The sequence below is a fragment of the Lontra canadensis genome, unplaced genomic scaffold, assembly GCF_010015895.1.
Source record: "Lontra canadensis isolate GAN:19392208 unplaced genomic scaffold, GSC_riverotter_1.0 scaffold6, whole genome shotgun sequence".
Classification (NCBI taxonomy): domain Eukaryota; kingdom Metazoa; phylum Chordata; class Mammalia; order Carnivora; family Mustelidae; genus Lontra; species Lontra canadensis.
The window spans coordinates 21590142-21615984 of NW_022631000.1; the positions used below are offsets into that span (position 1 = coordinate 21590142).

At 38.4% G+C, this 25843-nt stretch overlaps 2 protein-coding genes across 5 annotated transcripts in view; both read left to right on the forward strand.

Moving 5' to 3' along the window:
• Positions 1-2698, forward strand: part of LOC116864621 (ribonuclease inhibitor-like) — a 44944-nt gene extending 42246 nt beyond the window's left edge. For both annotated transcript variants that reach the window (XM_032852372.1, XM_032852374.1), the window contains 2 exons: positions 1991-2100; positions 2555-2698. In XM_032852372.1, the coding sequence (XP_032708263.1) occupies positions 1991-2100; positions 2555-2569 (125 nt within the window). In that variant the 3' untranslated portion in view covers positions 2570-2698. The remainder of the gene's footprint in view (positions 1-1990; positions 2101-2554) is intronic.
• Positions 2699-7649: 4951 nt separating this feature from the next.
• On the forward strand, positions 7650-14684 carry RNF7 (ring finger protein 7). Of its 3 annotated transcripts, XM_032852375.1 has the most exons (4): positions 7650-7925; positions 12117-12164; positions 13438-13560; positions 13730-14684. In XM_032852375.1, the coding sequence occupies exons 1-4, from the start codon at positions 7751-7753 to the stop codon at positions 13846-13848; spliced, it is 465 nt and encodes a 154-aa protein (XP_032708266.1). In that variant the 5' UTR covers positions 7650-7750; the 3' UTR covers positions 13849-14684. The 3 variants fall into 3 exon arrangements, with proteins under 3 accessions (XP_032708266.1, XP_032708268.1, XP_032708267.1); XM_032852377.1 differs by lacking the exon at positions 13438-13560 and having other exon boundaries at positions 7652-7918; XM_032852376.1 differs by lacking the exon at positions 13438-13560 and having other exon boundaries at positions 7658-7925.
• Positions 14685-25843: the final 11159 nt, after the last annotated feature.

The following is a 25843-nucleotide window of genomic DNA, read 5'->3' on the forward strand; positions in this document are numbered from 1 at the left end:
ATTATTCTGATCCCAATTTTGATGTGTGGGAGTAGGTTTCCCACACACCACCAAGCAATTCCCAAATACTAGCTGGGTGGCCTACAGTTCAACTCCATTCTGACCCTACCTACCGGGAGCTTAGCATCAGATTCCACAGGTTAAGGGCTCAGTCCCACAAGACTGTCCCCTCCCTACCACCACCACGTCGGACGTCAATAGCAAGTCCATATTGTTACCTGGGCTTCTGACTGACTGACCATAAAGCTGAGGTTCTCATGAGCCCCTCCTTGGGTTTGATTAATTGGCTAGAACGGCTAATATGACCCAGGAAACCAGTTTATTCATGATTGCTAGGTTATCATAAAGGATGCAAATCAATAGCCAGATGAAGAGATACAGAGGGTGAGGTCTTGAACAAAGCAGCACTGTCCTCATGGAGTTTGGAGCCCAGCATGGTGGCACGTGGAAACATTCTGGTTTCCCAACCTGGAAGCTCTTAGAGTCCCATCCTTCAGATTTTTATGGAGGCTTTATTACTTAGGCATGGTTGATTAAATCATTGGCCAGTGGTGATTGATTCAACCTCCAGCCCCTTTCCCCTCCCCAGAGAATCAGGGTTAGAGAAAGCTCTAACATTCCCTCTATGGTTGGTTCCCCTGGCAACCAGCCCCATCCTTAGGTGCTGTCCAAAAGTCTCCTCATTAACATAAACTCAGGTGTGGTGGAAAGGGGCTTGTTATGAATTACGAGGCACCCATTTCACCTTTACTGCTCTAAGGCATTTTAAGGAACTGAGAACAATGGACCAAATATTATATTTAAGTTTTCTTTTTTAAAAAAATCCAGTGGAGTTAACATGGAGTGTTCTATTAGCTTCAAGTGTACATTACTCAGTGTTCATCATGGTAAGTATACTCTAAACCCCATCACCTGTTTTACCCATCCCCCCCACACACCTAAGAGACCAAAAGATGCTCCCATTTCTCTTATTGGTCAGGAAATTCCAAAGGTGTGGGAGCCAGAACCCTGGACAAAGACCAAATATATATGGGAAATCTGAATAATCCAAATATATATTTCCTAGAAATCATAATATTGCTGGATTGTATTGGAAAATCAATTAGAAATCTTGGTTTCAAGTGCTGCAAGACCAACACAAACTGATCTTAGTACACACACACCAAACTGTTGACCCATAATATGACTAGAAGTCCAGGGGTGGTTCTAGCTACAGGTCCAGCTGGATTTAGGGGTTCAAGTAACGCTACCTACCTTCCTCTCCTGGAAGTTCTGCTTGTGCTGACTTTATTCTCAGGCAGGTTCTTCCCACACAGTGGCATTTTGGGCAGCACAGGCCATAAATTTACATTGTGCCGGTTTAATCTCAAGAAAGTGCCTTTCTTCTGATTTCACAGGACCATCATGAGTCACATGCACACCTGTTAACCAATCACTGTGTCAGGGAGAGTAAATCCACTAATTCACCAGATCCGGGTTATGTGCCCATCCACCCCTGGAGCATAGGAGAGTGGAACCCCAAAGTAAACTCAAGATTCTGTTCCAGAAAAGCTAAAATAAATGCAAGCTGGACAAGTAAAACCAAGAGAGGTCCCATGAAGATGAAGAGTCAATAAAGTATTAGAGGTGATGAATGACAAGATAAGAGTTTCACTTTCAGATGATTAATCTGGAAGTAGATTGCAGGATGGATTTGGGGGCAGGGAAGTCTGAAGCTATAAAGACCAGTTGGAAGATGACTACAATTATCTAGGTAAACATGTGAATTTAGGAATGGGAAAGAAAGGGCTGGAATGAGAAGTTATTATAGAAATAAATTGTTATGGATCACTCACATCAAGAAGATATAGGCAAAAGGTATTAGGTGAGAGGAAAGTTGCCCAGTTAATAAGAATGTGGGAGAATGCCCCTCTCAGAAGCTAAGACCCAATCCATCAAATGGAGTTGTGAGATATCCTACTGATTTACTACTATGTTCTTCCCCTCTCAGGTAAACTCCCAGTCTTAAAAATTACAGTCACTCCTCAAATATCTTCTGATACCTTCAGATCTATTTGGAAAAATAGCAGGAAATCTAGGATTACCAGTAAAAAGAAGAAGGTATGCTCTTGGATGTCTGTGTCTGTGAGTTGCAGCCACCAGGGGAGTGTGTGGATGGATCCTGGGCACTAAATTGGGGTCGGTGCCACCCCCAGCAGATTTTGCACTTGATAAAATCATGAGAATTTTGGTTCTAGGTAACAGTATCCCAAACCATCAGTCCATCCTAATGGATGATTGTATCAAAGGACAAGTAGTAGGAAAAAACATAGTTCCCTCAAAGGTTGGTGCAAACCTTGTCTCCTCTCTTCAGCTTTCCCACCCTCCCCTCCCCCCACAATCCTGGTACCTGTTAGCTTATTGTGGATTTGAAATGGTGAATTTACCTGAACTATTTATGAAACATGTGGGATCTATTAGGTGGTAGTGCTTTATATATGTTCACTCTCTATTGTATGAAGTTGAACTTCCTTTTTTCTTTTTATAATTTAGGAATTTTGTGTTCATTCTTTCACAGGGTAAAAACTGAATATGGATGTTCTATATCTTTATGGATGCTCTCTGTTTCCATGGCCAACTGGACATGTGTAGAAAGATCTTGTTTGTTCTATAATAAGAGTTTTCACTGGAGGGGCACCTGGGTGGCTCATTGGGTTAAGCCTCTGCCTTCATGCTCAGGTCATGATCTCAGGGTCCTGGGAACGAGCCCCATGTTGGGCTTGCTGCTCAGCGGGGAGCCTGCTTCCTCCTGTCTCTCACTCTCTGCCTGCCTCTCTGCCTCTTGTGATCTCTGTCTGTCAAATAAATAAACAAAATCTTTAAGAAAAAAAAAAAGAGTTTTCACTGGAGTCAAGCCCCTTTCATGTTCTAAAATTTGATGACTCATTTATGAAAGTTCAAAGTAGTGTTAACCCTATTATGCTCGTCATTTTTTAAAATGTGGGTTTCCCAGTTGGCCTTAGTAAAAATAGGTAGACTTCTTCTCTGGTGCTTCTCAAGTGCATGTGAAATTTAAAAGTTGAAGGAAGTCATGATCTTTATCTAAGAAACATTCTTCTTTCATAAGTATATCTATAGTTGGGAACAATAAGAATATTTGAAAATAACCACTTTCTGAAAGATGACATCCCCCCCCAAATGGGGATCTTCCACAAATGAGGAAACTTCTAATCACTTTAATCACTGCCCCCTCCACCCCAAATGAAGATGTCCTCCATGGGAAAGAGAAGAGGTGTGGTTGACCGATGTATGGATGATAAATTGGATTATCTGGAAGTTATATGCCATGACAATATGGTGCAGGGATGGAAACTGTGGACTGGGGAAAGAAATGGGCTGGAATTCTCTGTGGAAAACTGCTGCTTTCCAGGTGTGTAACGTTGGCCAACTCAGTTAACCTCACTGAGCCTCAGTTCTCCCTGATAAGAAACAGATAGAATAGCACCTGTCTCATATGGTGAGCCCTGAATGAGATGACACATGTCAAGCATTTTTGGACAATATTGTTTCATAGTAGTGCATGCTCAAATATAAATATTAGTGGCAGTTATTATTGATGTTAGAATTGAGTGACTCCAGTTATTTCACTTGGAAAAGCTACACAAGAAAAATAAAAAAGAAGAAGAAAAGACTTAAGACCTTTCTATTTTGAAGTAAAAAACAAAACAAAACAACCCACATGAAAAGCCAGTCTGTTGGGGTGCCTGGCTGGCACAGTGAGTAGAGAATGTGACTCTTGATCTCAGTTGTGAGTTGTGAGTTCAAGCCCCATGTTGGGTGTGGAGCCTACTCAAAATAAAAAGTAAAAAAAAAAGACCTGTACCCCTGAAACAAATAATATATTATATGTTAATAAAAAATAAAGAAATGAATGTATATTTTTTAAAAAAGCAAGACTGTCATTCATACTATGTACAAATCAAGTTCTGGCAAATCTGTGGAACCAAACTATCTGTGAAAGTGAGGATGTTTATAGTAAATTGTGTTCAACCTTTAATATCTTATTATCTAGCTAGGAAGACAGGATCCTCGCATGTTAAAAGTAAACAATAACAGAATATGAGAATTGAAATAATATAACATCTTCAGAACTTGTATATCCAATGTGTGAGGTCTCCTGAGAAATTGTACCTGCTTTAAAAAAAAAAAAGGACCTTTTTGAAATTTGCCACAGACATCCTTTCTGTGGGAGTGTAAAATCTGTGTGCCTCTTTACAAGTCTTTTGACATGGTCTATCAAAGTGAAAAATACATAACTTTTGACCTAGGTATTTGAGAAATTTATTTTACAAATATTCTCTCACACATGTGTAAGCAAATACTTATAATGATGTTTAATGCAGCACTGTTTGTTATACATTGAAAACAGCTTAACATCTCTCAAAGGATTCTCGGGGAAATAAATCACAGGGAATGTATGTGGTGTAATACCATGCAGCATCAAGAATAATGTGGATAAGGGAGGGCTTCTGTGGAAAGCTGTCCTACACATACTATTAAACAAAAAGAGCAGGCTGGAGGGGCATCTGGCTGGCTCAGTCAGTGGAGCAGCCAACTCTTGATCTCAGGGTCATGAGTTTGAGCCCCATGTTGGGTGTGGAGATTACTTATAAAAAAAAACATTTTTTTAAAAAGCAGGCTAGAGAATAATGTGTGTAAAAAAACTCATATGAAGATGCATTGATATAATAGGAGCCAGCGGGGCGCCTGGATGGCTCAGTGGGTTAAAGCCTCTGCCTTCGACTCCGGACATGATCCCAGGGTCCTGGTATCGAGCCCCACATCGGGCTCTCTGCTCAACGGGGTGCCTGCTTCCTCCTTTCTCTGTCTCTGCCTGCCTCTCTGCCTACTTGTGATCTCTGTGTGTCAAATAAATAATAAAATCTTAAAAAAAAATAATATGAGCCAGCAATCCCATTTCTGGGTGTATACACAAAAGAAGTGAAAGCAGGATTATGAAGAGATATTTGTATACTCAAGTTCACAGTGACATTATTCACAATATTCAAAAGGTGCAAGCAACCCTGATGTCCACTGACAGATAAACGGATAAGCAAAGTGTGGTCTATCCACACAGTGCAGTATTATTTGGCCTTAAGAAGGAAGAAATTCTGATGCATGCTGCAACAAAGATGAAACTCCAAGGCACTGTGCTAAAGTGAAATAAAACAGTTACAAAAAGACAAATACTGAATGATTCTACTTATATGAGGTACCTAGGGTAATCAAACTCAGAAACAAAGAGTGATGGTTGCCGGGAAAGAAGGGGAGATAGAAAGTATAGTTTTGGTTTTGGAAAATGAAATAGTTCTGGAAAGTGTTTGCATAACAATGTAAATGTCCTGGGGTACCTGGGTGTCTTAGTCAGTTAGGCATCTGACTCTTGATCTCAGCTCAAGTCTTGATCTCAGGGTCATGAGTCCAAGCCCTGTGTTGGGCTCCATGCTGGGTGTGGAGCCCACTTTAAAACAAAACAAAACAAAAACAACATAAATACACTTAATACTACTGAACTCTGCACTGAAAATGGTGGCAAACTTCATTATGTATATTTTATCGCAATTAAAAATTTTTAGGGGCACCTGACTGGCTCAGTCAGTAGAGCCTGTGACTCTTAACCTCAGGGTTGTAAGTTGGAGCCCCACCTTGGGTGTAGAGATTACTTAAAAGTAAAATCTTTTAAAAAATTTTAATGATTTTAATGTGTCTGTTTGTATATATGTAGAAACTTCTGAGAGTATTAACAACACTTGCTTTTTTCATTGCATACACATTTTACTATTTTAACATTTTTTATAATTTATGAGCTGTCAATTTTAAAAACTTGAAATTATTCAATAAACATCAGTAGCAGCACTTTTCCCTTGCTATGTGCCCCAGTGCCAAAAGAGTGGAAGAAATACAGTAAGTGCCATGATTTCCTGGAAGTATTAGAATATATATTGGCAAAGAGCGAAGATGAGTAAGTTTTCTCTAAGTGCAGAGAGCAATCCAGCTGGAGCAGGTAGGGGAAGTTCTTTCCAGTTTCAGAGATGTTGAAGTGTGACAAGAGGAGGCATCCTCTAGGCTTTCATCCTTTCATCTGACTTTCTCTCCTTTTCTCTTTCAAACTGGCCAGTTCCCAATAACTTGAAGTGCATTTTCTCCTCATCTGGTTCCGGCCTTCCTCCTTTATTAGATATCTCACATTTAGAACCATCTCTATAGTCAGATGTGTGGTCGTTTAATATGAACAGAACATGTTCATCTGGGTTTGTCCATAGGAATTTTATCTGGCTCTTCAACTTAGTGTGAGATTGACATCCGCCACCAGTACAGCTGCTCTGCTCTGACAGCTTGGACAGGTGTGCTCTCTTCACTCATATCCTGGGCTTGAGGGCTTCCCATGAGGAGTCTAGTCTCTTCCGTGAGGCTTTTCCTCATGGCATCAGTCCTCAGGGATATCTCTGTCCCTCACATCACTGAATATTCCACTCAACAAGCAGCGCACATAGCATCTAGCCAAATGTGACCCTGTGTCCATATTTCTATTTTTACATTTGTATGCATGCTTGTCCTCTGCCCAACTACTTGAGTTTGGCCTGGCGTGAGGACATGAGGGGAGGCTGAGAGGCCCAAGAAGAAGAGATGGGAGGCTTGGAATCCCAAACCCGACACTACAGGTGTCCACCACTAGGTGGTGGTGGTAATCAGTCATCTCCTAAGGCAATCGGTGCCTCAACTTTCTTATCGTTTAAAAATGAAGATGTTGTCTGCTTTGCTTGAGAAAACAGAAGAACATGACCCCAGGCCAGCAATAGAACAACCCAGATTTCATAATTGTCACCGTCACATAATAGCGGCGTTACTCGTACATATAAAAGGAGGTGGTTAAACTACATCAGAGGTTCTCAGAGCGTGGGCCCCTGAGTTCTAGGCATACTTTCAGGGGACCAACAGGTCAGAACTATTTGCATGCCAACATTCGGAGCTATTTCCCTCTTCTCACTCTTTAGGAGTATACAGGGGAGTTTTCCAGGAGCTACATTATATGCGGCACCATCGCTCTAATAACTTGTAATGAGTTTATTACTGTTACTTTTAAAATTGAGATCTCTCAAGGTAAATTTCTTAAAAAGCAAACATCTACATCTTACATAAAGGCTTTTGGAGATCCTCTAGTTTTTAAGTTTAACGGAGTGCAAAGTTTGAGAACCACTGAACCAGGTTTCTCAGAAGACCTTGGGAGGTCAGACGTTTCCTAGATACGGAGGACAGGGGTTCTTGCGTAGACACGGTCCCTGCTCTGATTGAGTTTACCGGGAGGGGGGAGCGGGTAACAGTTTTAGTTAACAGGATAATTTTTGAGAGTGGTAAGTTTCCCGAAAGCACACAGTAGGTCACCTGGTGCCTGCGTAGAGCGCTCCCGGGCGCGGGAGAGGAACACTGAGCAGCGAAGCGTCCAGGCTTCACACCGGAATCGCCCTAAAGGCCTTCAGCCCTCAGAGTTGCCCCAGCGAGCAGGGTCGTGCATAGTGGACAAGCGGCCTGGCGCTAGCGTCAAATGACGTCAATGGGCCGCGCCAGCCAATCGGAGCGGCCCCGTCGTAGGCGCCGCGGCGGCCCGTGGCCTGCAGGCGGCGCTGTGGCCCGCCGGGCGGCCCCACGGAGCCGCCATAGCCGCCCGCCTCCCGCGGCTTAACGTCTCCGTTGCCGGCTCCGCGTCGCCGCCATGGCCGACGTGGAAGACGGCGAGGAACCCTGCGCCCTGTCCTCTCACTCCGGGAGCGCAGGCTCAAAGTCGGGAGGCGACAAGATGTTCTCTCTCAAAAAGTGGAACGCGGTGGCTATGTGGAGCTGGGACGTGGAGTGCGATACGTGCGCCATCTGCAGGGTCCAGGTGATGGGTAAGCGCTACACGCGAGGCCGGGGCCCCGTTCCGGCCTCCGCCGGGCCGACTTGGAGTGGGGGACGGGGGAAGAGGGCTCCGAGAGACTTGGGTCGGCTGGAGTGGGGGCAGGGGTGCCGGAGCTAACAGTGCTGCAGCCGGCTTGAGGGCTGCTGCCGCCGCCGGGGGTTCCGCGGGCGCCCGGCGCCGGGAGCTGGTCTTGTAGTGAGAGAAACGGATTGTGAGCCCAGGAATTAGGGTAATTTCAGGTGGTGATGGGTGTGGCCGAGGAAATAAAACTGGGTCATTTGTTGGCAGCTAGGAGAAACCACTTGGGTTGGTGTGGCCCGCTCCGTCTCCAAAACCACACCGCAGAGGGGGTCAGAGTAAAGGCCCAGAATAAGGAGGGCACTTTAACGATTGTGGTCACACACCGAAGTGATGCTCTGGAGTCGTCCTCCACAAAACGACACCCTCAGTCCGCTCCTGAGAGGCGAAGGGAGGAAAAGTGTTGTAGCCGTTGCATTTTTGGATTAGCTCCTGATGTTCCGCAGTCTTTTTAAATCTGCACGCCTCAGGATGGGTCAGATGGCACTCCCATGTCTTGAAGGGGACACAGTGTGGTTCAGGAGTATATATGGTTCGCGGGAATTGAAGAATGTAAGCCCTTTATTCAGAAACATAAAATTTCATCTCCTTCTGGCCCCTCCCTATCGTAGGATGCCATTTCCTGAAGAAGATCTGACTTGCTCTGTGTCAGGCCTTTGTGGAGAACCCTCTTGTACAAATAAAGTCTTAACTTCTTTCTGTGATATTTCCGATCAAAATACTGGACCAAGTGAAACCCGGCAGAGCAGCTTCATCCTTTTATATTTTATATGCGCTCTGTTTTAAGATCTCAGACCACCTTGAAAAAGAGATGCTATCTAAATGCAAGTTACATTTTTAAATAAAGCATTTAAAATACTGAGAGAGTATTTCAGTGTTTCTTGGGGTAGGTGGAAAAAAAACTGAGGTTCTGTAGTTCGAAGACTTTGTGTTTTGCTCTGAAAAATGAGAGAATTGGAGAAAATAAACACAATTACTATCTCAAGGGATGAAATTTAAACCTACCAGAATCCAGAGATTCTCAATTTACACTCTCTATAATACACTCTTTTGTTTTTTATTCATAAAGCTTGTTTCAAAAAGGATTAACAAAAATGGGATTAAAATATTTTTTATTTCTTACTTTTGAAAGAACTTGATTTCAGACATGATCCACTTATTTTCGAATTAGGTCTTAAAAGTACCTAGTTTACTGGCCTGCAGTAAAGCCGCCTTACCCCACCCCTTATTCAAACTACAGTCATAATTTCCAGTTTATGTCCCATTGTTAACTTATCCAGACAATTTAATCTTTTCTTCTTTTGCAAGACAAGCTTTGCTAAATATTTTATCCTCAAAATTTTCTTTAGTTTAAAAAGAGGAGTGTTCGAGAAAGTGTGTTTTATATTTTTCCCCGAAGAAAAATTTTATATTTGTAAGTAGAAATACAGAATTCAGAATAATGGTTGAAATCTTGCAACAAATAAGCTTTACTGGGATATTTAGAGTAAGTCAAAGTATGGTTATAAATGGTTCACGTTAATATTAACATTCTAATTATAGCCAGTATTCTGCTACGGTGGATTATTTTTGCAGATTTACAATGGCTGTCCTTTGAGTTCAGGAAAGTATTCTGGACTAAACCTCTATATTTTGTTTATGAGGTGTTAAAATCCATTTAGTGGTCAGGTGACAGCAGAAGGAAGTTTGTTTTTCAGACTTCCCAAGCTTACCCTAGCAGCATCATTCTAAAAGGTGTTACTGTTATTGCACTCCTTAGAAATGTTGTTTTAGATCTTACGAATATCATGAAAAGAATTTTTTTTTAAAGATTTTATTTATTTATTTGTCAGAGAGAGAGAGAGAGAGCACACAAGCAGGCAGAGTGGCAGGCAGAGGAAGAGAGAAAAGCAGGCTCCCCATCGAGCAAGGAGCCCGATGTGGGACTCGATCCCAGAACCCTGGGATCATGACCTGAACCGAAGGCAGCAGCTTAACCAAATGAGCCACCCAGGCATCCCATGAAAAGAATTTTTTTAATTTTATCTAAAAATTCAGGAATTTTTAGATTTAGGTTGGGTTTTGATAATGAGTCTACAAGCGCAATCAAAATTGTAATCCAGAGATTTCTCGATTGTGCAAAGGAGCCCACTTAATTCTATTTCCTTAACATTTCAAATTCGTTTCTTACACCTAAACGATTTTTTTTGTAACTTCTTGATCCAAGATTTGCCTGTCAGCCTGTTCTGATGTGGTTAACACTCTCTTCTTTGGTTTCCACTCTTCTCCCTTCATTCTGAAAGGGGCAGGTGGCAGTGACCCAAGTATTGAAGAAGAGGAAAATAGGTTTGCTAGTTCTGTTGAGTTCTAAAGAGCTGGAGTAACCCTTCATGGCTATTTATGTTAACTTGGACATTTGACATACCTTTTGGAGTCTTGTTTTCCTAATTTGTGAAAGAGGTAGTTGGGGTCACAGACTATAATTCTATGATTACACAGAACCAGAGCCATGTCTTCACCCTTATATCATGATCCTTATGATATTTAGTTGTTTGCCTGCCTACCTCCCCATTTCCTGGTGAGACCAGGGACCCAGACTCAGTCATTTTGGTGTCCCCAGTGCATAACTCCTTATACAGAGTAGATACTCAGTAATTGTGGGATTGAAGAAAGCCTCAGGAGGCAGTGGTTGTTTTTAATCCACATCGAAGAGGCCAGGGTGGTGTGTTTTTTTAGGGTAAGAGCATGCAGAGAGGAGCAAACAAATGCCTGAGCATAATCCAATGTAAGAAGAGGAGCAGGCTTCAACTCCACTGTGTATCTATTTTTACAGAATTCTTTTTCTCCAATTTATGTTAAAAACTAATTTTTTTTTCTGTTGGTTTGAATTTCCTTTTACCCGTCTTGGACTCCTCTTCCAGCTAGTGAATGAATCCATTTTGGGGGGTCCCACTATTTTATATTATCTCCTTCATGAAGCAAATAGTAGTAGAGTGAATTTGGAAGACTTCTATTATACCCTTTAGGTTCCCATTTCTAGAATTTACTCCCAAATAAATTATTAAAATACTTTGCCATTGTTAGATAAATGCTTTGGACTCAGACATATTCATAAAGGGAGGATTTCTTTTCCTTTGCTTTGCTTTGCTTTTTTTTTTCTTTCCTTTTTTTTTTTTTAAAGAATTTATTTTTTATTTATATGACAGAGATCACAAGTAGGCAGAGAGAGAGGAAGGGAAGCAGGCTCCCCACCAAGCAGAGAGCCCGATGCAGGGCTCCATCCCAGGTGCCCCTTTTTCTTTCCTTTTTTTAAAGATTTATTTATTTGTGTGAGAGAGAGAGAGAGAGAACGAGCAGGAGAGCACAAGTGGTAGAGAGGGAAAAGGAGGCTCCCCATCGAGCATGGTGCCTGATGCCCCAGGACCCTGGGATCATGACCTGAGCTGAAGGCAGACACTTAACCAACTGAGCCACCCAGGAGCCCCAAGGGAGCATTTTCTTTAAAAAGAAAAAAAGAGAGAGACAACATAGTATTTAAGAGGTTCTTTAAAAATTAGTATTTTAATTTTTGTATAGATCATATAGTCACATAATTCAGAATTTTAAGAAAATATACAGTGAAAACTCCTTCCCACCATCCCCTTTTTGGTAGACTTTATTACTAGTTACTTGGTATTCTTCTGGAGTTTCTTTATGTGTGTATAAGCAAATACCAATATATATGCATGGCTTACCTAATAAAATGGTATCTTGAAAATAAACTGCCCTTAAGGTTGATCTATGTGATCATGCCCAGTGAGTTTATATGAACTTCTAATATATAATGGAGTATGGCATATTTTTCTGTAGTGATTGCATGCACCTTGGGGACATCTTCTCATCAGAGCTTGTGAAAATAGAGGGTCTGTAACCCTTGTGAAATTGCTCCTGGTCATAAGTAAATAAGTAAAGTGCCTTGTACTTTATTCGTCTTTAAACAATTATGTTCAGATGAGAAATTAATAATATGGGTCTCTTATATCCATCTCTAACCCTTTGGGCTTTTATTTGACTTTGAAGTGTCTGGGTTTTAAAAATTGCATTCTGAGCATCAGAATGAGAATTGCTATTTGTTTATTTTTAGATGCCTGTCTTAGATGTCAAGCTGAAAACAAACAAGAGGATTGTGTTGGTATGTTGTAATTTCATTCTCTTGCTTTTCCAACTGAAGGTTTTCTCTCAGTGGGGATGTTTGAATTTGCAATCAAGATTGACTTTATCAATACACAAAAATAAACTGTAAAGCAGTGATCCATTATTAATATAAAATGTGTTGGTTCTCTAAAGGCCTTAATGGAATTAATCTACCAGTCCTTTTATTTCCTGTAATTAAGAATTGATTACATATTCTAGATGTGGGTGTGATAAATATTTCATATTCTAAAAAGAAATCATTCTTTTCTATTAAGAAAATTATGAAGTAAGGAATTTGCCAAAACATCTTAAATTTAACTGTATTATAGGTTAGATTTGGTAGGGTTTTATTCTAATAAAGCACTTCAGTTTTCAGTACTCTTATGATATAATATTTAACTTTTCAACTAACAGAAAAAATTTTAAGTCTCAAGATTTTTTCCAATATAGTTTATATATGGAAATCTATTAAATCTTCTTAATAGTCTGGGACTACAAAAGTTGTCTTAAGCTAAACGTTTTAAGCAGTTCAAAAGTTTTTATGTCCTAGATCTTGAAGTCATCACTTCTAGATTGCTATATATAAAAGCTTTTCTGAAGATGAAAGGTTAACTTTGTACTTTGTGTTTGCATGGTTTATATACAACATCTTAATAATGATTTATGTCGTATTTATTAAATCCTGTTTTTTCATCCTGAAACACTTAGAATGATTTCCCCTTGTTTCCTACTCCCTATAGCTAATTTTCATAAGAAGATGTAGGTTTCTTTCATGGTTTTTTTTTTTTCCTATTTCTTTCATTGTTTTGTTATGATGTAGGTTAAGGAAGTGACAAATAAAACCCACATTTGAGACTGTATTTCAGATTATGGGTGATTTCCCTTGGTTTAAAAAATACTAACAGAAATTGTGAGGTTCAGGCCACCTTTCTTTGACCACAAAGAGACCTATCTCTCTTTCCAGCTACCCACTTTGAAAAGTTAATGTATTTGTCACATCAGGAATTGCACTGCTTATGGATGACTTAACACAGTTCATCACTACTTTTGGAAAATAACTCACTAGATGTACAACTAATGTTTCGAAGCGTGGCATCTATTTATAATAGACTACTATGAACTGAAAACATTTAAAACTCATTATCTTGGTAAATCAAAATCAGGAGGCTGTTTCTTCGTAAAGTAAAACTCAAAAGGTTTCCAGGTCAGTGTATGACTGAGAAGTTCTGGGATCTAAGGAAGGCTCAAGTTCTTTAATCTCCTAACTTCAGGAAGACAGCATATAGAGCTGTGTAGGGGCTGGGGGCCACCACATCACCCACAGATTCTAAACAATGCTGGAAAGTCCCCTAATCACAGCGCCTCATCTCACTTCTTAAGTGTAATTTACACAGGTAAGTTTTTATTTCTTTATAGGTAGAAAAAATGTTGACCAATTAGCCATCTTGATTCAAGATCATGAACCATGATTATTTGTAGTAACATAAAATAACCTATGATTTGAGTTCAGTAATTTAACTTAAAATATGTAATGTCAAATAATCTTTTTTTTTCTCCTTTCAGTGGTCTGGGGAGAATGTAATCATTCCTTTCACAACTGCTGCATGTCCCTGTGGGTGAAACAGAACAATCGCTGCCCTCTCTGCCAGCAGGATTGGGTGGTCCAGAGAATCGGCAAATGAGAGTGGCGGAAGGCTTTCGTAGTGCATTTATTTGGAGCCCTGGTGGATCTTGTTATCAAGTGCCCTACAAAGGCCAGGACACTCCAAGGAACTAATTCTTCAAGTAGGAGGAGATGACTCTGTGGTCTTTTGGTACTCATCAGAGGCATGGTTCGGCATTTTGTTAGTTTTATTTTCAGAAATTCTCTACTATTAAGAAGATAATTTATTAAAGATGGTCTTTCCTACCTCTGTGGTATGTGTCACACACACTGCTTAGAAGTGCTTTAAAGGAGGAGAGAGCTACAAATTGAATGACTTCATAATTTTCTTACTGATATCCAAGGGCTGTGGAAGCAGTTCCATTCGGAAGAGAACTTGTTGCATGCTTATAGTCGATCAGTTAAAAAAAAAAAAAAAAAGACAATGTTACAGTAACAAATAAAGTGCAGTTTAAAACCCAACTCTTATCCTCAATTTGTCCCTGATATTTATTTTTGGCGGGAGGGGGTGATTCATGAACTCTTTATTTGATATAATGAAAATTTTAAGTTTGGACCAGTGAACAGGGTAAATAAAATTTAACCTTTGGGCATATGCAATTTCAGTTGTCTTTCAAGCTATCATCCTCTGTCTTGGGCTCATCAAGAAAACCTAAATTTACATTCACCTCACTGCTCAGTCATTGGATGATAAAGAACAGAAGTATTTTCAAGTTCTGGTCAGATTATGTTGTAATTAAACTGTGTTTTGGGTGGAATGTTAATGAGGAGAAAATGTTTACCACTGTAGCATTGGATCAAAGAGTTTATTTTATTACACAATGTTTTAATAAATGGTTTATTCTGTTTATTTAATTTGAATTGTCATTATTACAATTTTACGTACAACCTTAAACTTCATGTTAATAAACTAATATGTTAAACTGAATGATTTTACTTAATTTGAAAAAATATTCATATACTCTTATTTGGTAAAAAATAAAACTTAAAGTTTATTACCTGGAAAAATTAAGTGTGAGAATATACTTAAATTTTATTAAACTCATTCACATTTAATGGAGGTTATTTGGCAACAGATAATGGGCCACAAGTTTATTTTGATTTTTTCCATAATAAAGGTCACAGCTATGAATTTTAAAAACTAAAGTCTTGGGGCACATGGGTGGCTCAGTGGGTTAAGCCTCTACTTTCTGTCTGGGTCATGATCTCGATGTCCTGGGATCGAGCCCTACATTGGGCTCTCTGCTCAGCAGGGAGCCTGCTTCCCCCTCTCTATCTGCCTCTCTGCCTACTTGTGATCTCTCTTTCTGTGTCAAATAAATAAATAAAATCTTTCAAATAAAAACTGAAGTCTTAAAAACTTTATCATCCATTTCTGCAGTTTGTCAATCTGAATCTTGTATCTAAGGAATGTGAATACACAAAAGAATGTTAAAAACTAGAATTCATAGGCTTTCATATTGGCTACTATTAATCTGATTTCTCTGGAAGTTATTGCTTTATTATGTATTTTTTCATATTTTACTGAAAAACTTACTACAATGTAGGGGTAAAGCATCTTTCTATCATAATATCAAGGGTAATACTATCAACATGATTTATTGACGATCATGATGACCTAGATTACTTGTCTGGATTTTTGGTCAAGCTTTTTTTTTTTTTTTTTTTTTAATTTTATTTTTAAGTTTTTTTGTGTGTGTGTTTTTGTTTTTTTTTTTTTTATTTGTTTTTGAGAAAAAGAATACACGGTGGGGAGAGGCAGAGAGGGAGAGAGAGAAGCAGACTTCCCACTGAGCAGGGAGCACAATTCGGGGCTCAATCCCAGCACCCGGAGACCCTGACCTGAGCTGAAGGCAGACACTTAACCAACTGTGCCATCCAGGCACCCTGATTTTATTTATTTTCGAGAGCATGCAAGCAGGGGAGGAGCAGAGGGAGAGGGAAATAATCTCCAGCAGACTCCATGCTAAGCACGGAGCCCAACACTGGGCTCAATCTCAGTTTCCTGAGATGATGATGAGCTAAAAACCAAGAGTCAGATGCTTATCTGACTGAGATACCCAGGCACCCAAATCAGGCTTCTTTCCTATAGAGTTACTCTTTCCCTTTTTCCATAACGGCATTCTTAGGGAGAATGTCACTAAGGGAAGATAACGCTTAGGGAGTGGGAGTTAGACTTCTACTTCTCAAGGATAGAGTATTCCATTTTTTTGAATTCTTCAGCATAGGATATTTATCTTTTCTCCATTTATTTAATCACTTAATCTATATCAGTGAGTAGTGATAAATCCTTTTGGAAAGATTAAAACATCAATTCCATGGAAATGAAGGGTTCTTAGACTATTCTGGATAGAACACCATTTATGTAATGATACTTGTGTAAGGAAGGATGGGGGGTAAAGACATAACAGGGAAAACAGTTTAAGCAACATATTCCAAACACATTATAGATTAAATCCCGAAGTTTAATCCCACTTTAAACATCTCATTTTGAGGTCTCCAGAAATCATAGCATATGCATGCCAGAATCTTTCCCAACATACTAATATACACAAAACTGAACATTAGAATGAAGTTCTAGCTGGTTGCTTTTCAATCTATGATCCTTTATTACACTTCAGATCTTCAAATTAGATTTTTTTTTTTGCCTTAGGTAAACCTAAATAAACATTAAATTGATGCATAACATGTCATTAATTTAAAAAATGATTTGGGTTGGGTTTTTTTTTAAAGAAAACCATGTAATTAACATCATATCTTACAGAAAACTGAGAGCTATAAGTATATTACTAGCAAAGACTTTAGAAAAGTTATTATATGAGTTTACATATGATAAATGTCTCTATTGAACATCTGCTGAAACCTTAGAATTGAGTAGATTTGAGGATAAATATGGAGGTAAAGACCTAGAGGAATGACAAAGTGGGAAAATTCCCCTATAGAGATGTAGTTATTTCAAGCCACTACCTCTGCCCCAAACCGTATATCACAACACATTCTACATACTCTGACTTCTTCAGGGATTTTCAATTGAAGAATCAATACAAAGAGAAGAATGAAAATAAAGCAAAAATATAACATTAATGGCAGTCAACCTGGAGAAACACAGTATTGCATCATAAAAGATTAAAAAATGTGGGGCACCTGGATGGCTCAGTCGTTAAACATTTGCCTTTGGCTCAGGTCATGATCCCAGGGACCTGGGATTGAGCCTGGCATCGAGCCCCCTGCTCAGCAGGAAGTCTGCTTCTCCCTCTCCCACTCCTCCTGCTTGTGTTCCCTCTCTCTCTGTCAAATAACTAAATAAAATCTTCAAAAAAAAAAAAAAGATTAGAAAATATTACCTAAAGACATATAATTTACTGAATGTGAAAGAAAAATTTAAGTGTGTTTTCTTGCATTCCTCTTCAGAATATTTAGAGTAAGTAGCACATAAAATGTTTGCAGTACAGTGTAGTGTATACATAGAATATAGGTTTTATACTTCTAGTACAGATTTGTCATTTTACGGTAGTAAATTATATATAATATATAGTACAATGTATTACAAGTAAAGATAGATGGTTAGATAGTACTGCTTTTTGCTTGTGATAGGACTTCTTGCTTAGAGAAACATTGAAGCTGCTAGGTGTATTCTTGCCATTTGGTATTGTTTCAAAGATTCATGGACTCAAGTTAACTGTTGAGACATATGCTAAGAAAATAGGCACTGAATAAGATGTTACATTGCATCTCAAATGAGGAATACATTTAGGGAGTAAAACTTGAACGCATTTTTAAAATTGGCATTGTATACTACTGTTTCTTTTTCTCCTCTGAGGAAGTCATTAATAATCATGCTGTTTCCTCCTAGTAAACTTACGTTGACATTAACCATTCTGTTTTAGGCACATGTTCTGTGGATGCAGAGAAAGATTTAGGATGTGTACTAGTCAAGCAGCTCAGAAATTACTCTCTCACAGATGACTGAGCACCAATACAGATAGCTTAGTGATCAGCCTTACATTTCCATAGTAGTAGTTTGCCAAGGAGACAGTCCAGCATACTATTTTCTCTGTATATAGAAAAAAAAAACAAGTATTCCTTTTTCTTAACTGGATTCAGTCTTTTTGCAATGACTGAAATTTAAAAATAAATCTCCACAGAAGCCAGTTATTACAGTTATAAATATATTGGTTCACAATGGGAAAATAAGATTCCATTTCAAATGCCCCACTCCCCAAAATACAAAGCATATTTCAATTCAAATTTGTTGAACTTAGATTTGGCTTACTTTAAGCACAATGTGTATATGGATGTGTAAGTGTAATATGACACATGTATTCATCCATTCATTAAACTCACTGTTCTCATTGTTCAGGTATATAAAAGAATCAGAAAAGTAATCTCCTTGAAGGATAATTTTGTTTTATACGAAGATGTTTGAGCTACAACTGGAAAATGTCGTGTCCCCAATGCAGCAATCAGAAAACACATTTGTAGACAGGACAGTAAAGAGTTGGATAGTGGAGTGACTGAGTAGAAATTGATGAGAAAACCACTGAAACATAATATCTATTTCTAGAAGAAAATAAATAACATGGGAAGGATGAATGGATGGAAAGCTTGAGGAAAGCTCTGTGAACCAAAGAATGGGGAAGAATGACATCCTTTACTATGTAGTAGACATTGAGAAATCAGATATCCATAGTTAATATCTATATTATATATTATATATAAATATATAACTATATTATACAGTTAATATCTATATAGTTAATATCTATAGTTAATCCTTTACAAAAATTATATAGGCACAACTATGTTAAAACAGTATGCCTAATCTAACAAGACTAGTGTGATAGTTACATAGGAGTTGGGCATTTACAGTAAGATCAGTAGAACTATATTTAACAAATAAGTTACTATAAAGGGAGTAAAAATAGTGATTATGAAGGAGGTTGTATAAATTATATTTAATTCCCTTTAGTGTGCATAATTTAGACTTCATGCCTCACTTTTAAGTTTTTTAAATGGATTTGACTATGTTGCATTTATAACACACTTTTGAATTATAAGTTATTACTGTCCTTATTTGAAAGTCAAGAGAGCTGAAATGTCAAGAGAACTGACCTAGTAACATGTTAACAGATTCCAACCAAAATCTGTCTTTTGGATTTTTAGGGGCATCTTGTTTCAGCTTAGAGTAGCAGCTGGAAAGAGTGTTGCTCCCCTCTTTGTAGTTTATTCAGATTGTTTTTCTTTTTTATAAATTAATGACACTTCCAGGGGCACCTGGGTGGTTCAGTGGGTTAAGCCTCTGTCTTCGGCTCAGGTCATGGTCTCAGGTCCTGGGATTGAGCCCAGCATCGGGCTCTCTGCTCAGCAGGGAGCCTGCTTCCTCCTGCCTCTCTGCCTAGTTGTGATATCTGTCTATCAAATAAATAAAATCTTTAAAAAAAATTAATGGCACTTCCAAATAATTTTTTTCCATTTTTCTTTAAGATTACATTTAGGCTTTTTAGTTTGCGGGGTGTGTGTGTGTGTTATGCGGCGTGTATGTGTGCGTGCATGTGTCCTTTCAGAACTTAACAGAACTTATTTCAAGTTCTGTTATTGAAGATGCTTTTCTAGGTCATATTTAATGTAATAATTTTCCTAATGTTGATTTTGTAAAATATATTGAAACATTTGTGTATTGATTAGAAATGAATTTTCTTTCATGTTTTTCATAATCCTGGTTATGTAGTATATGCATATTAAATAACAGTAGATTTTTTAAAATTAATTATAATACACAAATATGTTTGACCACTCAAATGTTTATCATTGTACAGTGAGCTAATTGAATAGCTTTTTGTTTTGATGTTTTTAAAAGGATGTATTCATAAAATGTGAACCAAATATTTGGTTTTGCATTGAAGAGAGAAATAATAAGAATGTCAAGTTATTTTAGTTAGCATGACAGTATATAAATGAAATGTGAAGGATGATGGTAATAAGTAGATTTTCCACACAGCAAAACCACAGGCCTACAGCCTAACAAAGCTTTGTTTCTACTAGGTATCAGCATCTGAGGGTAGAAGAGGAGGAGGGACTGGGACAAAGCAGCACTGATCCTACCCATCCTGGGATGATATCAGCTCCTCTGCAGAGCCATCTGAATGTTTAGTATATATTGTTTCATCAGAAAGAACACACTATCACATTTAATTACGAGTACCAAGGCAAAAGTTAAGCATTGAACAGATTTTTCTTTCCATTTGTTAAACGATGTGGAATTTTATTTTACTAGTATATTGGAAATACATTTGTCATCTTTAGCTCTTTAATTTTCCATCGAGGCAAAGGTGCATTTGTCTATTACAGCTGACATCCAGATCAGTAAATCTTACCCCATCAAACCCATTACTTCTTATACAATATGTTCCCATTACTATCCTGAAGTGCAATTCATAAATGTCTCCTCCACACATAATTAAAATATGTATAATAACTTAATTGTAATATCTAAATATATAATATAAAATAATTTAATTGCAATATCAAGTGGAAATAAAAGGAAAGTAATTTATAATTATTTGCATTTCAGTATCTAAATGCTTGGCCATAATCACACCAGAAGGCATAAAGAAGTAGGCTGACACATGGTGGATGTATGTGTGTGATCACTACATATAGACGGCAGTAACGCAAACTCTTGTGACTTCGGAACATGGGAGCATTTCCACCAATGGTAAGAACTTTCCCACCCAAATGGTGGATCATGCTTAGTAAAGCTCCAAACAAAACAGTGTACAATCTTTTGATTTACATTTTAGTTGCATGGTTGGACATTTCAATGACATGTTTAGTGAATATTCACTTGACAGTCTTCTAGGCCTAAAGAATAAGCTCAAAATTGTTTTATTTAATTGAAGCTAACGTAGACGTCTTTAGGATAAAAAAAAGTTTTAAGTGTTCCTTTAGAAGTTTAGTAGACATCTGATAAGAAAGGTAACTATTTTTAAAAAATGCTTTTTTGCTTTTTAAAAATTTATTTTATTTTATTCATTTATTTGTCAGAGACAGAGAAAACACAAGCAGGGAGAGCAGCAGGCAGAGGGAGAAGCAGGCTCCCCACTGATCAGGGAGCCCAATGTGGGACTCAGTCCCAGGACCCTGAGATCATGATTTAAGCCAAAGGCAGACACTTAACCGACTGAGCCACTCAAGCTTTTTTGCTTTTTGAATTTACTCCCAAGGGCTAGCTTTTCAAGATAATGCTCTGAAAAGAAAATTAGAAAATTTCCATGTTTAGTTTAGTAAGCCCAGTTTAAAGCTATATATTTAAAAATAAATAAATAAATAAATAAATAAATAATAAAAATATATATATTTAAAGGAAAAATTAACAAGGAAAATTAGAATTAAAGTACAAATATACTTTAAGTTCCTCTTTTGCCTTTTTATGTCATTCTGTTTCTGCCACGGGTAGGTTTTGTTCAACAAAATAATGTCTTATAGGAAAAGTATCTTCTCCGCATTTTGACACTCTATTTAGTGGCTGAGAGCTGACTCTACAGCCAGGATACTTGAATTTGCATCCCAGCACCTCCACTTGGCTGCCCTTGAGCAAGTCACTTGCCTCTGTTTTTCTCCTATACAGCAGGTAACAATAATACCTTCCTCTCTAGATTGCTTGAGACTTGAAGACACATGTAAGTTTCATGCACATGTAAAACACAGAGAACAGTTAAGTACTACTGTTACCTCATTTTAGTCAATTTTGAAAGCTCCTCTAATAGAAGTGGCACTTAAAAAAATAATGTATTTTTAGTTATGGGATAAAGCACTCTTAATTGTTCTCAATAAAAATTTTATAAGAAAAAGTTAATTTAACACAGGTTACTTTTTGCACCATGAGCTTTTGTAAAGAATTATTAGTTAGGCCTTTAATGACTTGCCTGTCACATTTTTTTCTAGTCATGGGGTCAACATGATTTCCAGATTTTATATTAAGAAATATTGAGCTCTCACTTTAATTTTAGGTTTTCCATCTTAGTAGAAATATTTTACTGGCTGTTGCAGATATGCATATGGGGGTACATTTTTTGACCACTTGATTTTGTGGGAAACCCACATACCTTAGAAAATTTATCTTTTTTTAAGCTCTCAGTTTTCATCTTCATGGCTTTTCAGCGCAGCAGCAGGTTTTACAATCAGCCTGCTGCTTTCTCTTGTCTCTCTGCACTCAATAAAGCTGAGTCAGTGATCGAAGCAGAACCTGCTTTTCCTAAGGTGGCTGCAAGCAAGCTTTCCCTGAGTGAATGTAACTGTGGTACAGAATAGTAGAAAGACTGCAATTTAGAAGTCACTCAGCCTGACTTGGAATCTTGACTCTATCGTTTACTACCTGTGTGACCCTGCACCAAGTTCTTAACTTCTCTGTCCCTATCTCCTCAACTAAAATGGGAACAACAGTATTATCTACCTCGTAGAGGTGCTATGAAGAGTAAATGAATTAATATATGTTAACAACCTGGAACAGTGCCTGAAACACAGAAAGCACTCAATAACTATAAGCCATTATTATAGATCAGTATTGCCCCAGCTGATCTCTGCCTTCAAGAATGGCCTTGAGAAAAGGTGTTTTGTTTTCAGCGATGATTTTTGTAGGAATTGGGACATTTGTGTATACCCACAACCTGTGCACAACTGCCAACATGAGTTTTTAGGAGAATGGTTTTCAACTTTTTAAAAACCACCCAACATATCTGAAAAGCACATTCCTATCAGCAACAATGGGAATTGTTGTTTTCAAAGAAGTGTGTGTGTGTATAAACCAGACAGGGAAGAGAGTTAGAAAAAAACCTCCCAGATGAAAATCTCAGTTAAAAGCTTTTGGAACTATTTTAGTGCAGATGAAATGTTCTACAGCATTTGCATTTTATCCTAGCTTTTACTTTTTATTTTATTTATTTATTTATTTTTTTGACAGATCACAAGCAGGCAGAGAAGCAGGCAGAGAGAGAGGAGGAAGCAGGCTCCCTGCTGATCAGAGAGCCCGATGCGGGCTTGATCCCAGGACCCTGGGATCATGACCCGAGTGAAGGCAGAGGCCTTAACCCACTGAGCCCCCCAGGCGCCCCTTATCCTAGCTTTTAAGAAGCTACCTACTAACTAAATTTATTAGGACTTATATAAGAAGTCCAACTAGATTATTTGTACCAAAATTGTGTGTAATAAAATAATCAGAATTCTTGCCAGACCACCTTGTGGGGGAACTTTATAAATCCAAAAAATCATAGTATAGAACAAGCTTTGTGGGATTGGAGTAATACAATTGTCATCTAACTCTTTAGTGGTGATTTTTAGATCTTCCTTGTAAATACCTTCTGCTAAACTAACTCCTGCTCTTTTTCTACCTTTATAGAAATTATATATTTATAATAGAAATTCGGGGGCGCCTGGGTGGATCACTTGGTTAAGCATTTGCCTTTGGCTCAGGGTCATGATCCCAGGGTCCTGGGGATCATGGTCCTCGTGTGGCTCACTGCTCAGCGGGGAGTCTGCTTCTCCCTCCCTCTGCCTGCCACTACCCCTGCCTGTGTGTGCCATGCTCTGTCTCTCTCTCTCTCTCTGAAAAATAAATAAAATCTTTGAAAACATTAGTGTTCACTGCTTGCCTCCTATATATGAGGCTTTGCCTTAATGGTAGAAAGAATTTGAAAACAAGTAGGTTTCCTATCTTCAGAGACTGCAGGATCTGTTAGGGAATAGTAACTAGATTCACAACAGATTTTTAAAGTGTAATGTAATGAACCTTCTAAGAGACAAACCTCATTCATTTGCAGCATATACAGTATATGATTACAAGGACCATCTCTTGTGTGGATTATGAAAACCCACTTATACACTATTTAACAATATGTGGTATGTATGTGCACCATAGCATTTCTGGGGAGAGAAATGCTATGTGTCCCCTTGAAGTAAGTTGTTCACGTCGCTTCCACTTCCTTGCCTACCTACCTTGCCTTGAGTTCCATCTCTCTTCAGTTACATACTCTCATTATTTGTCTGCTTGTAACCTTCTATGTAGGGCAGGGGGAGAAGGGGGCCTGCTCACTGACAAAAAAGCCTCCTAAGGAAGAAAATAACATTTAAAGTAATTTCTTTTCTTGAAGGGTGTAGGTCTGTGCTATCCAATAATGGGGCCACTAGCCACGTGTAGCTATTTAAATTTAAATTTTAATTAACTAAAATTTAAAATTCAGTCCCTTAGTCACATTAGCCATATTACAGGGGCTCAATAGTCACATGCGGAGAGTGGCTTCCATACTGGTCATCCTAGAATCCATTTCCATCGTGGAAGAAAGTTCTGTTGGACAGTGCTGGTATAGATCATCTGTTTTTTAAGGGCTATTCTACCAGAATTTGGGAATCATGGAGGCCTCAGTTATAGCAAATTTAAGTGACTTTCCACCTTCCTTTTAAAGATTATCTTTGGAAACTGGAATGTTGAACATGAGCCTTATTTTACTAATTAAGTCTTATCCTTGACAAAAAGACTTACACACTTTTAACTGGTCAATTCACTACACTTAGGGAAAAAAATTAACCTAAATAAAAAGATCCAAAATTATATTGAAACACTTCTGTTTAAAAAAAGGATTGTTGACAAAGCTTCCTGTACTTTACATTTTGTAAGAATTTCTTATATTGTTAAAATGACTTAATATTTGATACTGTCAATGTACGTAGCTTTTGTATCCTGGATAGATTTATAGAAGTGGTTCTCAACCAGGTAATGGTTTTGCCCTGCAGGGGACATTGGGCAATGTCTGGAGACATTTATGGTTGTCACAGCTCATTGGACTGCTGGGATCTATTGGGTAAGGGCCATGGTTGCTGCTGTACTTCTTACAGTGCACATGACAGCCCCCTACAATAAAGAATTATCAAGTCAAATATGTCATTAGCATTGAGGTTGAGAAACCCTGATTAACAGTAATTTATATACATTTTAATAATGTTTTTGAGAAGTTAGAATTCCCTGTTAGAAACTTGCTGAAATATGGTCAGTAATGATAATAAAACTTAGGTAACACTCATTAGGTACCAAATTATCCTCTAAGAGCTTTACATGTATTAACTCATTTAATCTTAACAAAACCCCCTTTCTGTTATCAACTCCTTTTACAGCTGAAGAGACAGAGGTAGTTTCTGAGTAACCTGCTGCTAGGGACTGAATTGTGTCGCCTTCCCCAAATTCGTATGTTGAAGCCCTTACCTTCACTGTGATTGTATTTGGAGATAAGGCTTAGGAGGTAATTAAGGTTACCTACCCTTAGGAGGTAATTAAGGTTAAATGGAAATAAGGGTGGCACCCTAATGCAATAGGATCAGTAGCTTATAAGAAATGGGAGAAAATCCCCCGCCCCCACGCATGCATTGAGAAAAGGCCGTGTGAGAACTCAACATGAAAGTGGTCATCGGCAGTCCAAGGGGACCCCTCAGCAGTCACTGACCTTGCTGACTTCTTGATTGCAGACCTTCCAGTCCCCAGAACTGTGAGAAAATAAATTTCTGTTGTAGTTTTTTGTTTTTAAGATTTATTTATTTATTTTAGACAAAGAGAGTGAGAGAGCAGGGGAGGGGCAGAGGGTGAGGGAGAGAGTGAATCTCCTGTAGACTCCTTGCTGAGCCTGGAGCCTGAAGAGGGGAATGATCCCGACCCTGACATCATGACCTGAGCTGAAATCAAGAGTGGTGGCTTAACTGACTTGGTCACCCAGGCACCCCTAAATTTCTGTTGTTTAAGCCACCCAATTGATAGCATTTTGTCACGACAGCCTGAGCTAAGGCATCTGCCTAAGTTTATAAAACTAGGAAATAAGGTTATAAAACTAGGATTCTAGGAAACTAGAATCCATGTTCTTCACCACTGGTTTATACTGTATTAATAGAATACCTATTTGAACATATTTTCTTCCAAGGTTACTTTTCGGAAGTTTGTCCACATATATGTTTGTAGTTCTATAAGGCTACACTCA

Excerpts from the sequence above, each read along its gene's own strand:
- RNF7 (XM_032852375.1), top strand. The coding sequence starts at position 7,751 with ATGGCCGACGTGGAAGACGGCGAGGAACCCTGCGCCCTGTCCTCTCAC. Across the intron at positions 7,926-12,116 it reads CTGCAGGGTCCAGGTGATGG|ATGCCTGTCTTAGATGTCAA; the intron begins GTAAGCGCTACA and ends GTTTATTTTTAG. Across the intron at positions 13,561-13,729 it reads CTTAAGTGTAATTTACACAG|TGGTCTGGGGAGAATGTAAT; the intron begins GTAAGTTTTTAT and ends TTCTCCTTTCAG.